The 15,123-nt window shown below is 44.5% G+C and overlaps 1 protein-coding gene across 1 annotated transcript in view; it reads right to left on the bottom strand.

The window, feature by feature from the left end:
* Ser (Serrate) overlaps window positions 1-15,123 on the bottom strand; it is a 48,904-nt gene that overhangs the window by 22,069 nt on the left and 11,712 nt on the right. The window contains exon 2 of the mRNA XM_043417048.1: window positions 8,042-8,353. Coding sequence (XP_043272983.1) covers window positions 8,042-8,353 — 312 coding nt within the window. The remainder of the gene's footprint in view (window positions 1-8,041; window positions 8,354-15,123) is intronic.

Genomic DNA, 15,123 nt, shown 5'->3' with positions numbered 1-15,123 from the left:
CATTTTTCAAAGTCTATATAGCGAAATGCAGAGTTATGTTAATGACAGACGTTTCGAATACGTTTCACGAATCTCATCCTCTTCGATAAGTAGGGAGCGATTCGATTTATCAATGGCGGGTCAGAACGAATCTGCATACGGTTTACAGCGGACGATATTCGCCGATGGTTAATTAGTTTGATAATGAAATGGTCAGAAAAAGGATCGCTAAACTCTGAGAGCCACTGAGGATATGCGCGTAGTCTCTCACGGCTTTTTCCTCTCGTCGATTCCTCCGAACGAGTATCCCGACAGGAGAAAAAGGAGTGAGAGAGAGAGAGAGAAAAACTTGCGGGGTCCGAGGTTCTGTGGGCCAAAAGCCGAAAAAGAGGTTTGGTATGCGGCTCGTGAAGCAAGCTCACACAGAACTGTAGCTCTCGTGTGTTGAGAGTCTCCTTACGGACCAATGCCCGCTTCAATATCTTTCGAGCGAGGGTATACGAGAGAATAAGAAGCGAGAGAAAAAGATGGAGAGAGGAGAGAAGGAGAGGAAGATCGCGCGGTGCGCTGTCCTGTCGGTGTGCCCAAACCGGCATCGCGACATTTTACCTTCATTTACATACGCCATTATACACCTGTACGCCGGACGAGATCTCGGCTTTTCATGCTGTATCTTCCTTCATTTTTTTATCCTTTTAGTCGCTCTCTCCTCGATAAATCGAGACTCGTCTCTTCTCCCGTATTTTTTCGCTAATACATACGGGGCTTATATACGCGTGTACGAATATATATATTTATTTCAACCGAATTTATTCCTCGCCCCTCGGCCTCTGATATGTCTATCTTAATCATTAATTAGCGATTCTCTATTAGCCCACGCTCTCGAAAATATCTGCTGTATCAAATTCAAGATTAATTCTCAGTCCTCGGATACGATAAGCTCCGATATTCCAGGAGGAAAAAACATAAACCGATTAATTAGGACGGATAGGTTTTGATACAGTTCGCAGATTCACTGGCATGTTTCACCGTATTCTCATAGCTGTTTCGTAGTCATTGAGAAATTACGAAAACTTACGAGTCATCAATAATCAAAGGACATTCCCACATTAATCATCATTATTCCCCGCCATAATTAATTAGTAGACCGAGCAATGCTGATGAATTATGAAAAGTCGTCGATACGTGGTGCTCATATATGTAGTGGGATCGCAGACTCGATAAAATGTAAAACTGGGAAAAGCCATTCGGTTATTTCTCCTTCGTTCTCCAAGCGTTTTTTTCCTTTGCTGTACTAATGTAAATCTGTATATGCAAACTTGTTCAACGTATAAACATGATTTTATGGGACGCGTTCGTAAACTTGTATGTAAGTATCTCGTGGTACACGAACGGGAAAGAGGGAGGGGGTGAGGGTGGGGGCGAGAGGAGAGAAAAGGATGAGAGAGTACGAGTCACATGGAGCATAATGTGTGTACAAACGGATCGTCACGTGAGTACACCGAGTGCTCTTGAGAACGCACGTGCGTTGGTGTGGGCGTTCGTTGCGGAGGGATGTGCTCGATGCATGCACGCAGATATACACGCGAGAGTGAAATTTTTCCGTGTCTCTTTTGTCTCTCCTTCCTTGTCGCGTCTCGTTCTAGTTGGGTTTTCTCCGTTGGCTTGTCTCCGGTGAAGTTTGCTCGGCCAATGTACACAAATGTTGGTGTTTGGTGTGTCCCTGCTCGGGCGGGTTTCTCCGCGAGATGAGAGGCGAGGAAAAGGGAGTGGGGGAGGCGCGGAGACGGAGAAAGAGGAGCCGCACGAATGCATCCAGACGTCCACCTGTTCGTTCCTGAGTCATTCGACGACGAAACACGCTCGGCTCCCCTGCGGCTTTATTCTCCTTCTGATTCGTGCTCGAGACTCTCCTCGCAGCGTCACCGTCATCGAGATGAGAAGATTGAGACAGAGAGGGGAGCAGGGGAAAAGGGAGAAAGAGTTGAAGACTTGATGGCTCTTGGACGCAGAAGCGGCCAACGGCACTCTGCTCTCTTTTCTCTCGCTTCTCCGTTTATTTCCCACGATTCTTCGGCCTTTTATCCCCCATCGCGCTCCGCCATATTCACCGGGCTCGGGCTCCGGCGGCGAGGCGACGCGTGCTCACGATTTAATGACACGTATGAGCCGCGCGCACAAAAAAATCACACATTTCCCATGCGAGTCGCAACTTTCTTCGGCTTCATTAATATTCTATCTCGGCTGGTGTGTTTAATCCACCAATGAGATTTACGAATAAAGAAAAATAATCTGAGGTCCCATCGGATGCGCCTGCGGCTTACGAAAAATATCCTTCGATTTTAATTAATTCAATGAATTTCATTACTTTTCGGTAATTTAATAAAGCTCTGCCGTTATATTCGATGCGAAAATTCACTCACGGAGCGAACAGCCAGCAGTTTAACGTCGATTTATTATGCGCCATTATATATATTGATAAAATCATTGAGCAGTGAATATAACGGGAGCAGGTGTGAGAGTTGGATGAATCGCACGAGTATAACGGTACGAGGTTTGCATCGATATATACTCAAGTATATAAATATCAGTTTGTGCGTTGGATGGGCTGCGAGTTACGCAGATGATAATGCCCTCCAGCCACACGGAATCGTGCCCCTCGTCTTTTATCTCCGTCTCTCTTTCTCTCCTCCTTGTCCCTTTTCACTTTTGCCCTCTTTCTCCACGTTTTCCCTCCGCATTTACTTCGCTTCTGCTGCTGTCCTTTCCTCCGGACATATGTGTTTCTCTTTCTCTCTCGAGCTTTTTTGTTCTATGAAGTCGTGTCATCGATAGAGGCGCCCACATCGGATACGCACGAGCTGCAATGTTCATAAACCACGTGCGTATATCTGTCTCGACGTAAATGGGCTCGGAAACTTTGCGCACATGCATAATATTGCGGCCACCAGTGAATTCCTCGTCGCTGAAGGGCCCGAGCGACCAATTTTTCCCACGTGAATCATCCCACATCTGCCCTTTTATCTGTCACATTTTTAAGCATGCGAAGAGAGATGCTCGAGCGTAAGATTTACGCGGGGGAAGAACCCAGCTCGAAGGAGCGCGGGAGGCATCGAGATGGAAGAAGGAAGGAGCGGGACTAGGGAAAATGTGGGATAGAGAGATTATGCGCGAACAATAGCGTGTCTAGCTTGCGAATAATCATTTTCAAGTCGCGCGGACCCAGCACGTGGGCGTCATTGCGAAGGAGGAAAAGGGGATTGTGCAAACGCGTCTCTCAAACACTTCAGATCCATGATAATAATAAGATCCGAATACGTACTTGGTACGTGTCCGTTGATCGCTGTAGTTCCACGTTTTTACAGCCGGTTATTATAATTCCAACTTTGTTTACGGTGCTGCCAATGCGGAAAAGTCAAGCAAACGTCGTTTCGTTATTCGCAGATCGGGACGAAAATTTTGTATTCGATTCTACTGATGAACGATTCTTTCTCGAATATTTGAACACATTTTCTTCGAAAGTTCTTTATTTCCTTGCGAAATATCAGCCTCGCTACATTCTTACAATTGACTCGGGATGGGAAACGTTTGGGAGGATGATAATAAATAAAGAAATGGCGAGATTGAATGAGAGAGAGAGCGAGCCCAATAAATGAATGAAGTATAAAAGATCCTTCGAGAAGCTCTTTAGAACCGGAATCGTCGAGTAGATGAAATATTAAAAAAAAAGTAAATATATATGTCTATATATATATTTATGTACGGTTGCAATTCGGCACGGTTATATTATCCCGACAAGCGCTCTTTTCTGACATGAGGGCAAAAGGGAACGGTTGTAAATCTTGTCTCTCCTCGATCGTGTCGAGCCTCGCGCGCTCCTCGCAGCATCCGTGAGCTATTTACTGGCGCTGCTCCTGCCGTTGCTTTGTCCAGGTTGTACGCGGTCGCCGCGCGCGCTATTTTAATGGGAAACATATCCTCATGGGCGCCCGAGGCGAACGGCAAAAAGCCGAGTGACCCGTGTCTCGACTCCTCGTTTCTCTTTTTTTTATTCCATTTATTTAAACTTCTTTTCCTTCCTCTCATGCGGGATCCCCGCCCAATTCTTGATGAATCGCGAATTCTGACCTTCCTCAAAAAAGCATTTCGACCGAATATATTCGATTCGCGCTCAATTATTTTTACCTCCAAATTCAACGGCAACTTTTTTTTTCTCGCGAGCTCGATTTATTCGAATTTTTAATGAGCTGCTGATTATTTCGGAATCGAATTACAATAATCAATTGAAAAAATTTTGTTCGTCGCTCCATTTTTATCGTTCGGACCGAATCTTACCGCAGAAACAACTTTTCGAATCGTAACGACATTCAGGTCATCCCAAAAAAATAATACACTACGAGAAAGAGGAGGAGAGAGAGAGAGAGAAAGAAATAAATTATTCGAAATTAATAATGATCATTATTTTTCAAAACGTGCTTCGTTAATTCATCAGTTCGGTCGAAAATAAATCGAGCCACAGATAAAAGAGGTTTGAATATTGGAACACCCGTTAGGGCATTTAAAACTAAAGTTGAGACAAGATAGAGTGCTCGTGGCATCCGGGTATTTATCAGTGACATTAGAGCTCGGAATTTTTTTTCTATACCACATGCTGGTCTTTTATAGCTTCGGCTTTCCCTTTGGCCCGTGCCACGGACGGATCGTTATTTTCATATTTTTCCCCGTTATCGTCAGGCGTACGAGTTGCATATGCAAAGTCCTGAAAATCAAAAGGGCGTTGACTATTATTCGAGGGAGAAGATGTGAGGCCACTTTGGATTTCAAGGTGTTCGCGTAGACGGCTCGCCACACTTTTTCTCCTTCGCTTTTCGTAACGAGCTGCGTTTCTTTGTTTTTTTTCTCCCATTTTTCAATATAGCCCGAACATATAAGAGACGAGACGCGAAGTTGGTTTCATAATTGAATTAGCCCCCGAGCCCTGTCTCCGCTAAATGGACGAGTTGCCGGAGCTTACTGTAGCGCGAAGGAGCGAAAAATCTTTCTAAATACTCTTGAAAAGAGTAACGCCGTTTTGTTTTTTTAACCTTCCGATTTTTGAACGAATCGTTGTTTGCAATGAAATCGACGATGAAAAGCACGAAAAAATGTCTAATTTACGAGTATCCTCGTTCCTCGTCCAATCTTCCGGCGCATGACTCCAAGAGAAAAATCTCCATGATTTTGGAGGCTTGGGAAGATAAGCGCCGATGAGATTGAGCTACCGAAGCTGACGGGAGTGTCGAAAGAAACGAGCGAAAGAAAAACAGCAGAAGTGAATGAATGTTCAAGTCTCTGTTGTGTTTGTGTCCCAAGTGTGTCCCAGCGAAGGCCCTCTCGAGAGTGGAAAGTATATTAAACCGTGGAGAGGCAAAAATGAGAAAAGGAAAAAAAGCCGCGGTAGTGAGTACACGATTGTGTGTCTGTCTGTAGTTATAGAGAAAATGGAAGGCTGAAAGAACGGTTAGGGCTCGTCTTAGGCGTTTTAACCCTTTTCGATGTCTCGGGGCAAGTTCCTCGAGCGAGTAGGAACCAAGTGGACGAAGAGTACGAGAAGAGGACTCTTCGAGGCCAACTCGACGGGACTTGGAGTTATGAAATACACAAACATATACGAGGGGAAAACAGAGAGGGAAACGCATGAATATACGTCCCTTCATCTCGAGAGATCCTCCACTGCGTGGAGCACTTCAAACAATCTCTTACTTTATATTCTCCTTTCGTTTGTATATGCTCAAACACTTAATGAGTCCGACTGGGACACACACACACACACACACGAATTTTCTCTGGTACACGCACCAGAGTGTATTTAAAGTGCGTCGAAATGGGTGCTTCACCCACACCGATGCACACGAGGACATTCCTTAATAACTAAACCAAACTCCGATCTCGCGCGGCGTGTCCACTATATTTTAGCATATTTTATCATAAATTTTTCTCGTCTTGTCTCCTCCGTTTAAAGCTTCTTAATTTATCGGAGAAATTAACTTTTCGATACGAAAATACGTGCGCTTTGTATTTCGACACGTGATTACAGGAAGGTGTGTATCGAAAGAGTGGAAAGTTCGATCGTTTCTTCCAATTTCTTCGAAGAAATTCCGCCGGGCATATATTTATTTGTGGGGGGAAAAAGTGAAGGAGGCGAGTTTAACAAGGACTGGAGTACAAACAATCGGTCCATCCGCTTTTTGTTAGGGCATTTCTCGTGTTTCATTCTTACGTGCGTTTCGTTACGTGAATCCGGAGCGACGAACTTTGTTCAGAGTGGAAAAGAGAGAACAAGAGATATAAACGCCACGCTTCGTGGAGCCTTTTGTAAGTTTCGGTGCGCACGACTCTCGGAAACGGAGACGAAGAGTATTCCGCGATGTCTCGATGTGCTCGTCGCGGAAACTCGTGGGGCATTTTGGTCGCATTTTAAAATCATTTCTACCAAGGTGACCAGCACGTTTACTCTTTTATTTATCGCGATATACTGGTTTTTCAGCTCATTAAACAAACCGAGGCCTAATGAAATAATTGAAAGATTGAATTATCTCATATTCATGTTTTATTAGCCACGCTCCGCAGAAATAACGAAAACGATCGAAGTGGAACTTCACACTTTTCTTTAGTCGAGTTTCAGCTCCAGAGATGCAGAAAATAAGTGGCACGAAATTTCGAAAGTGATTCATTTGTTACGGAGCGCCTCATCATATATCTCGAATGTACACGAATATATACTTATAGCTACACGTCTCTGTACACGTATCGGAAGATCTTACACTCGGTTTCGGGCCAATCGTTTCGAGAGACCAAGTCGAACAATGAAACGCATTTGAGACTCTCCGGGGCACTAAGCTATTATTATTGTTAGATACTTTCTTGCTTTATTACGAGACTTACGAACGATGCTATTGTACTTTTGATGCCGTTTATACGAGGTGTCTTGGGGCTCGGAACTGCGCTCTGGGAAACAGATAGACTTGAACGGTCAAAAGACTTTTTTTTAAGTATTCGTGCCAAGATTGGTACTTCGTACAAAAATCGATTGAAACTATTAACAGATAATTCTCCTCGCGCTCGTGCCTTCGATATTGACCGTTGGTGCGATATTCATTGATGAGTGGCCGCTGATTTGATGAGGTGGGGAAAAAGGGTTGAGAGAGTGAGTGAAAACGCGGCAAAAAGCGGCGCAAGTTTGGATCGATTGATGTTGCGCCTTCTTTTTTTCTAATCGCAACGGTTGCAAGAGCTAGCGGTTAAAAAAATGATTTTCAAGAGGAGTCGTGTCTATTTGGAAAGAGTGGAATTTGCACATATTCTCGAGGACACCCGGTGCATTTAGGTGCGAAGAAAGCCTCGAGAAAGGGAAAGGCCCGCGTCTTTCGTATGCTTCGCGAAACAGCGAGCGCGCGCACACACGTAAAAACGTTTATTAAAGACTCGGGTTTTTCGTACGTCTGGAAGAGTCCGCGAAAGTGCGATATATTTTAACGTCGAGCACATGCGTTCTCCGAGGCGGTATTTTGGAGGTGGATATTGTACGAAAAGGTAGAAGATCGCAAGATCTACGTGTGACTACGGCGGTGTATTTGTGTATATATGTGGGTTATGCAGCGTGGATCGCGAGGAGTGCGATTTAACTCGCAACAACCGGAACGAGGCTGAATTCCTCGACTAACGAGTGAGAGAATCGTTAGACCGGAAATATCTGAGATTCGATGCTGATGTAAAATGATTCGAAGCTTCGAGGAATTTTTCTCTCGTGTTCCTCTGTTTTTGAATTCCGCGTATAGACGGTGGTTTTTTAAAAAATGTGCTCCCGAGCTATTTCACGTTTTACGAGATTTCTCATGGTCCGATGAGCAAGCTGCATGTCAAAAAGGGCGATCATCTTCTCAGGCTGGCTCGCTAAATTTATGTACGAAATTTTATGGCTGTAATACAACTTCCATCCAGCAGAAATATTTTCCAACTTCTCGGGCGCTTCGTCGTCTATGAAAAAGCCTTTTTTATTATTCTTCAAACTTCTTTGACTTACCGTCCACCGGAAGGTGAAGTGTAGCTGAAGGGTGACCGGATCGTTAAGGGTGAATGTGTTCTGGCCGAGTGCGTGACTAGATACGTTGCCGAAGCTGCATGAGCCAATAGCCGTTACGTTTGACTGATACTCCTTCAGACACAACCAAAATGCCGTTGTGCACGACTCCGTGCACGGTGGAAAACCACCCCCGTTCTTCCGCTCATTATCCCCATCGATTCCTCCCCCGCAGCATCTTCCGTCGACCAGCGTCCCTCGATTGTTCGTTAACGAAAGTATCTGAACCTCGAAGTACCCGCTCCCGGTTGTCGCCTGTCAAACAATTAAGGGGCATTATTCAGTATCATTCAATTTTCATCCTTTTTATCCTGTAAATGAACATTTGATCGAAGCTATTTTCTACTTTTATACTATTCAACTTGCAGTAATGGTCATTTGGAGAGTCAAAATTCATCGTCTGAACGACGAATTACTCCAATCGGCAGAAAGTTTATAATCTTCGAAGCAATGCGAGAAAGCCTTCGCGATGAAAAAATGAGGAAAGAGTCGTCGTTCCATTTGCATTGAAAACGAGGAAGTACAATTATATTTGATTGCCTTCGTTTAAGTGTTTAATCGTGAGTTTTTTTGTCTCCAACCCCAAAGATCCCTTTCTTTCAATAAACATAGAGATAATGACATACTTCAAACGGTCCCACGCGCGGCTTTCTGCACATGTATGTCTGTGTGTGTTCACAAATACATGTAACCGCGTTTTAAAAGCGGTCGTTTTCTAATTGCGAGAGCATATTATAACGAGAGTCTCTTGTCGAGAGACTCGTGAGCTCGTCGTTGATAGATCGCGGTCTTCAGTGTTCGCGTCGCTATGTTGAGTTTTCGAAAGAAAAATTATAAAATCTTATATACGTTCTCCCTCTCTTTCTCTGATTAGTACACCATAATAATTCCCGTATACAGGCAGCAGCAGCAGCAGCAGCAGCAGCAGCAGCAGCAGCAGAGCACTAAACTCACGTATGTCTATACACGCGTATATGCGTCGCTCTTGCATTCTCATTCACTGCGCGCAGCTATCTCATGGGTATAATAGTCTCGCGGTTTTCGCCTAATGGCACTGACAAATGGCCTGCGAGGTTATACACGAGGCGAGAAAGACACGGATATACGTACATTCATCTAACTTAAAAATTAACTCGTTTCGCATCCTCCTGAGTCCTGCTACACATGTCTGCATTGTGACCGAACAAAAAGGGACGGATAATTGCACGGCGAGAGGGCAAAAAACCGAATGAAATATTGAAAATCCGCGGCCGCGCGGAGGAAAGCTGGTGCGAAAATTTCTCGGGGCTCGAGTCAAAGGCACTGTTTTAAAAGAAACTCCAAATTCGCTTGCGATTAGAAGACATCAAAGTGTTGCGAAGCCTTCGAGGATTTTTCAAACCGTCCCGAAGTCCAGAAATATTTTCAGATTCTCAGAAACTCTGCAGCTCAAAAGATGAGTTTCGTCTCGAAAAGCCTATAGACTTATATATACAACGATCGCTAGGAGCGGAAGTGTCGAGCTGGAAAAAAAGCCCGAGGGCAGTAGCCATTCGTTTTTGAAATCCCATGTCTGCGTTACACTTTTCTAAGGCCCCGAAAACTCTCGTCTCTCCAGAGGCGTAAAAAAAAAGGAACAAAAAACCACGTGGACGATGAAAAACAAAGAAAAATGGAATCGGTTCGAAGGAAATGGTCGAACGATTTCGAAATGAGCGACTATTGCCATTTATTAAGTACGTAATACGAGTCAAGACTGATTTTCAACGATTGGCGAAACGTTCGAGGACACACTCCAAGTGAACCGTATAGAAATGTGTACGCGAGAAGCTTTCCCGTTATGCGAGTACTCGATGCGGTTCTTACTATAATCGTGCGCACGATCCTCCAGGACAACGATTATTTATATATACGTACAACATGCATGTATTCGGTACACAGTTGAAGCGTGTATAATATGCGCGTGCGGCGCACAGACCAGCTAGCCTACATAATTACCGTTTATATCTTCCCAATGTATATGTATATGTGCAACTATATAATAAAATCGAAGGTAGAAAGCGCAGCGACGAGTTGGCGTTAGCGCGCCGCGGCGAGGATCGTCTGCCTGGCCTTTGCTTTCCATAACGCGAACTCTAAAGCCCCGCGTATTCTCAACACGCTCTCAAATAACTCCTAAGACCTCGGGGGGAGGACGGAGACGCGGGGACGGCGAGCGAGAGAGCTTCTCGCGATTCTCTCATTTCCTTTTATATGTTACATAAAGTGTAGATTCGATCGGGATACGATTAAAGATGTACGTGGTGTGTTTTTATGTATCACAAAGTATGAATATATAGATAGAGGGATATCGGGCGAATGGAGGGGGGAGCGTGACGATTAAGGGGGAAGGTATATATCGCGGTATCAAGTGTGGAGAATGTGTGAATTTGCAATGTCGGTATATCCGAAATGGGGGGTTTAGCGAAACGCGGAGAAACGTTTTGGGGATCGCTTCTCCGTTTGCGAAAAAATGGGGAATCGAATGGACACGCGGAGATAAGGTTGATCGGGTGAACGGCTTGGAAATCGGATACGCGGTATTGTAATAGATAAAAAATCGTTTATGCTCGATGTCTTTTGCTCATTATAATATAACACGCGTTATAATAATACAGAAGATTGTTTTTCTTCATCGACTCCTGTTCGTATGCGAGAATCCCCGTTGTCCGCGAGTGTTCCCCCGGTGGTCCGTATAATTATGCGTGCGGCAGCGTAACGCCTATACATCGAGATCGTTTCGTATAAATCTGTGTACATAAAGATATGCAAGCGGATAACATGCTCGAAAACACCCGCGAAAACATGGCGCACGTCGTTGTCGGAATCGCGGTTGATGATCGCTTATGTTAAAGGAAATAAGAGAGAGGAAAGAAAATAATTCGAAAAATAAAAGAGCGAGATCCCCGAACGGCGAGATCACGTAACGAGAGACGAGCGAGTGGGCGGGGGAAAGAGGAGCAGGAGATCGGAGCAGGGGCGGCAGCTCGATCGTTATCGTCCCAGAGATGCTTTCAAATTTATCGATAATGTTTTCGATCGTGCGATCTGCGTGCGGCAACTTCTTCTTCTTCTTCTTCTCCTTCTCGTTCTTACCTGCTCGTACAGCTTTTATCGAGACGAGCATCATTCTCGTATCGCTGAGATTCGCCAAATGATTACTTTTATCGATATATCTCCGAGTATTTTTGGCAACCGAATACACACCTGTCGTTTGTCTTTCTTCATTTTTTTCCCCATATACTTATAAATCGTCGTTCGAATGTACACTAAAAGTACATTCTATAAATTACTGTTATCAGTTTTACATTATTTATGATATGGAAAAAGTGAATGAAAAAAATCCCGTTTCGAAGGATGATGCATTCGTTTTGAAAATTCGCACATTTAATGAAGATTCATTTTATGTTAATACCTTGCTCTAACTAACTCGAAATACATTTTTGTACCTCGCGTATATACACGGAGATTAGATAGAACATAAGCTCTGTTGGCATATGCACGAGAAATCATACTCTCCATAGGTACACAACGATTATGTTCGTCCACGTTAAATATGGCGTGCGTTAGTCTGCTCGAGTGTCCCTAAGAGAAGTCGCAGAGTTTGCAGTAAGGCGAGAGATCGCAGCGGCTACTTTGACGGATATACGTGGGCAAATACGGCATCAAAGAGCTTGCGGAGAACGTTTCTCCTGTGCAAACAAATTGGGAGTAGTTGATTCATCATTTTGGAAGAGAGCAGGCGGCGGGACGCGAAGAAATATTTGAACTACTGGTAAAAACTCGCCGTTTCGATGCTCCGCGGAGCCTCGAGCTCTGCGGGCTGAAGGCAAAATAAAACGGGCGGTGAAAAAAAACAATGAAAATTAATTCGTCAAAAGGATTCAAAGTCTGGGTCGAAGATGTTCGCGTGTGAACTTCGTGGTTAAACCACATTGCGAAATTGTCAAGCTCACAGTGGCTTTTCTCCAGCGAACGTATGAAAAATGTAAAAAAAGCTCGCAGCGAAGATTGTCTGAGCGCGGGTTGCAGCCGGAGGCCCTCGGTGATTCTCAAGGATCCGTCGTTGAACGAGCTCGGAACACAGGTGACAATCGAGAGAAGTCGCACGACGTGAGAAAAGGAATTATACAAAACGCTTAAAAATAATCTTTCAACGAGTGTGTTCCTGAAGAAATGTATAAAAGATGTGTATACCACGGGTGTTTGCTTAGAACGTTTCATCTCTTCGTTTCTTTTTTCATTGAAAGTTTGCACAGTCTCGTCACGTGCCAACGTCGAATTACGGAAGAAGTGCCGGGCAGTTGTTTCTCTCTCTTTCCACGTTATTCTTTTGCCCTCGGGCTTTGGTCAACTTTGAAGACACACTGCTCGGAGCGAAACTACGAGGAGCGTATACACCGGAGTTAAAAAAATGGGAACTCGTGAGAGCAGGGAAAAAAATGTTGAAGAAACTTCAAATCGAGAATCGTCTTGTCTCTGCTCGCGAATGGCACGTCCGCGCGCTCCGTGTACGAGACGAGAATTCATCTTTTCATCTCCCTCTTTCCGTGTGTTCTTAATTCTATTTGAAAGAGTCTGATTCAGGAGGTGTCATCACCCTCGGGTTTCTGTATAAACGCGGAATTTTCAAGTGACCCCCCGTCGCGTTTACTCCGCTGGAGGCTTTTTCACCTTTTCGTGATTTTTATGACTTTTTACGAGCTTCGCGACAGCTCGTAGCTCGTTTCGCGTCTTTGGAACGATCGATCGTCGCGATCTGCTTTCTGCGGAATGATTTTGCCCAATTCTCGACGTGACTACACAACATGCCTTAATCGAAAGTTTTTTCACCAAATAAACCTCGAAACGCATTTCCATTCGAAGGCGCTATCCACCGCGCACGAAACTCAGTTGAAATATTTTCATTGAAAGATTCAACGCTCAGAAGAAGAACTTTCTCACGCGGCGAGGAGCGATTCAGTCGTAAATAATAAAGCGGCTTGATATTCAGATTTGTTCCGGGGGAGGGCTTTTTCGTCGATTGATTTCATCGCTCGAAGGCGATGCATCGCCTGGTGGCGAGGCACGTCGAGTGAGAGCATCCTCGCGGTTTTATAGCTGCAATTATATATCTACATGAATATATATTTATATTGTACCTGTTACGTCGTTGGCTTTTCGTTTCACGGCATGCAACATATTATATGTGTGACGATCAGTGAGTTCTGCGTGTTGAGCCCTGATCGTCGACATCGAGAGAGCGGCAAGGAGGCTTTCCTTTCCGCATAGTCAAAGTGCACCGAGCCGTACCCACCTGTACTGCTCTTTACTGCTCAGTCGATCCCTCGGCTCTTCTTTTTTATTGCACATATACAAGTATACGCGCACGTTGAGGTTGCCGACTTAATATGAATAATTTGTGCGGAGCCACAGTGGAAAAAAAGGTACGCGCGGGGGCGGTGAAAGAAGAAGCGCGCATAGTCTCGAACGACTGTAGCGTGGCGCGTGCGAAGCGTTCTCGCAAATCTAAAGAGTGTTCGAAATGTTTGAGCGCGATGAAATGGAAATGGAGGAGCGCAGAATCGGGGCGAATATTGGAGAACGAAATTCCGGAGTGAATCTTCGGATTGCTAGAATGAATCGCGTGGAAAGCAGAAGGATTCTCAGACTTTTTATACTTTGAATCCTGGGATCTGCTCTCTTTCCCTTCGATGCCGGGGGGCTCATTTTTGCCACACTCTGTAGAAACAAGTTTTATTTGTTCCGCGCGAAAATCGTTGCTCCGTATTTTTTATTTACCTCAAACTATTCAAACATATGGTTTCGTAAAAAAAATTGTGATCCTCTCTCTTTTTCACTTTTTTCGCTCGCTTTGGCACTGCGAAGACGAGTGAAAGTCTTCCGGATCAGGATGATCCACACGCTCCTCGCGTGCATGCGCCGCGCGCGCGATCTTCCCATAAGGCTCGAGAGAACTTTGAGAGTCACGCGTTCCTTCGCCGAACGATAAACTTTTATTGACAATAATAATAATAATAATAACCATAATGAAATGAGGACGAACAGATGCTCGAGGATGCACGCGAGCTCGGATGAATCCACTTTGATGGCGAAAGAACAAAACGCTTTGAGGGATTCTCGCTTCTAAGCTATCGCGGTGAACGCAAATTTCTTTTTTCATATCGATTTTTTTCGTTCATGTACTTGCAAAAGCTCCATGTAAATAACAGTCCGATAAGCTGATGATTTTTCCAGCATTTTTCTCGTCAGGACGCCAGGCAACACAAGCTCTTAACCAGAGCAATAAATCGCGAGACAAACTCAGATATTTCTGGGTTGAAAAGTACAAATTTTAGTGTCACTGTGACTCGGCCGACGGTGCGCCCTACAAAAGGAGTAACAATAAACGAGAGGCGATCGTTTATACGAGCTGTTCCAATTCCTCACGAGCAGGCTCATCCTCTATTATCTTAATCCGCGTGTCTCTCACGGAGCGATCGTACTCTGACGATGCTGTGGCATTACGTGCCATCGCTATAAATATATGAATGCCTTACGGTATATATACAGCACACCATGGAAGAAATGATCGTCCATGATCGAGACAGCTCTTCACACACGATCGACGAGCTCGCTATAAACTCGTTCATACTTCCCATATGCTTATATATACATGGGAATATACAGATAGTTATACATGGAAGTGTAATAAATAAAGAAGGAGCGGGAGATGTACGAGAGTGAAGAAGGAGAATGACGAGACGGTGATGCCTAGGATCGTTTTACCATATAACTTATAAAACTATATCACTATAGAGTATTTAGTTAGAATTGGAAAAAAGCCCGAGAGCATAGGAGGACGCAGCGTTTGAGGAGTGAAGCGGAGTAGAAAGATAGCGAGAGAGAAGAAGAAAGATGGTCGGCAAGACGCGACGAGGACCGTACGCTCGTAAGTTTTATCTTTTTCTGCTTCTTCGCTCGATTTTCTTCTCTCTGGCTATCCTCCTAAGTCGCACAGGTAGTAA

The sequence above is a fragment of the Venturia canescens genome, chromosome 4 (genome assembly GCF_019457755.1).
Source record: "Venturia canescens isolate UGA chromosome 4, ASM1945775v1, whole genome shotgun sequence".
NCBI classification, from domain to species: Eukaryota; Metazoa; Arthropoda; class Insecta; order Hymenoptera; family Ichneumonidae; genus Venturia; species Venturia canescens.
Note: the sequence above shows the minus strand (reverse complement) of the source record. Positions and strands in the feature narration are given on the sequence as shown.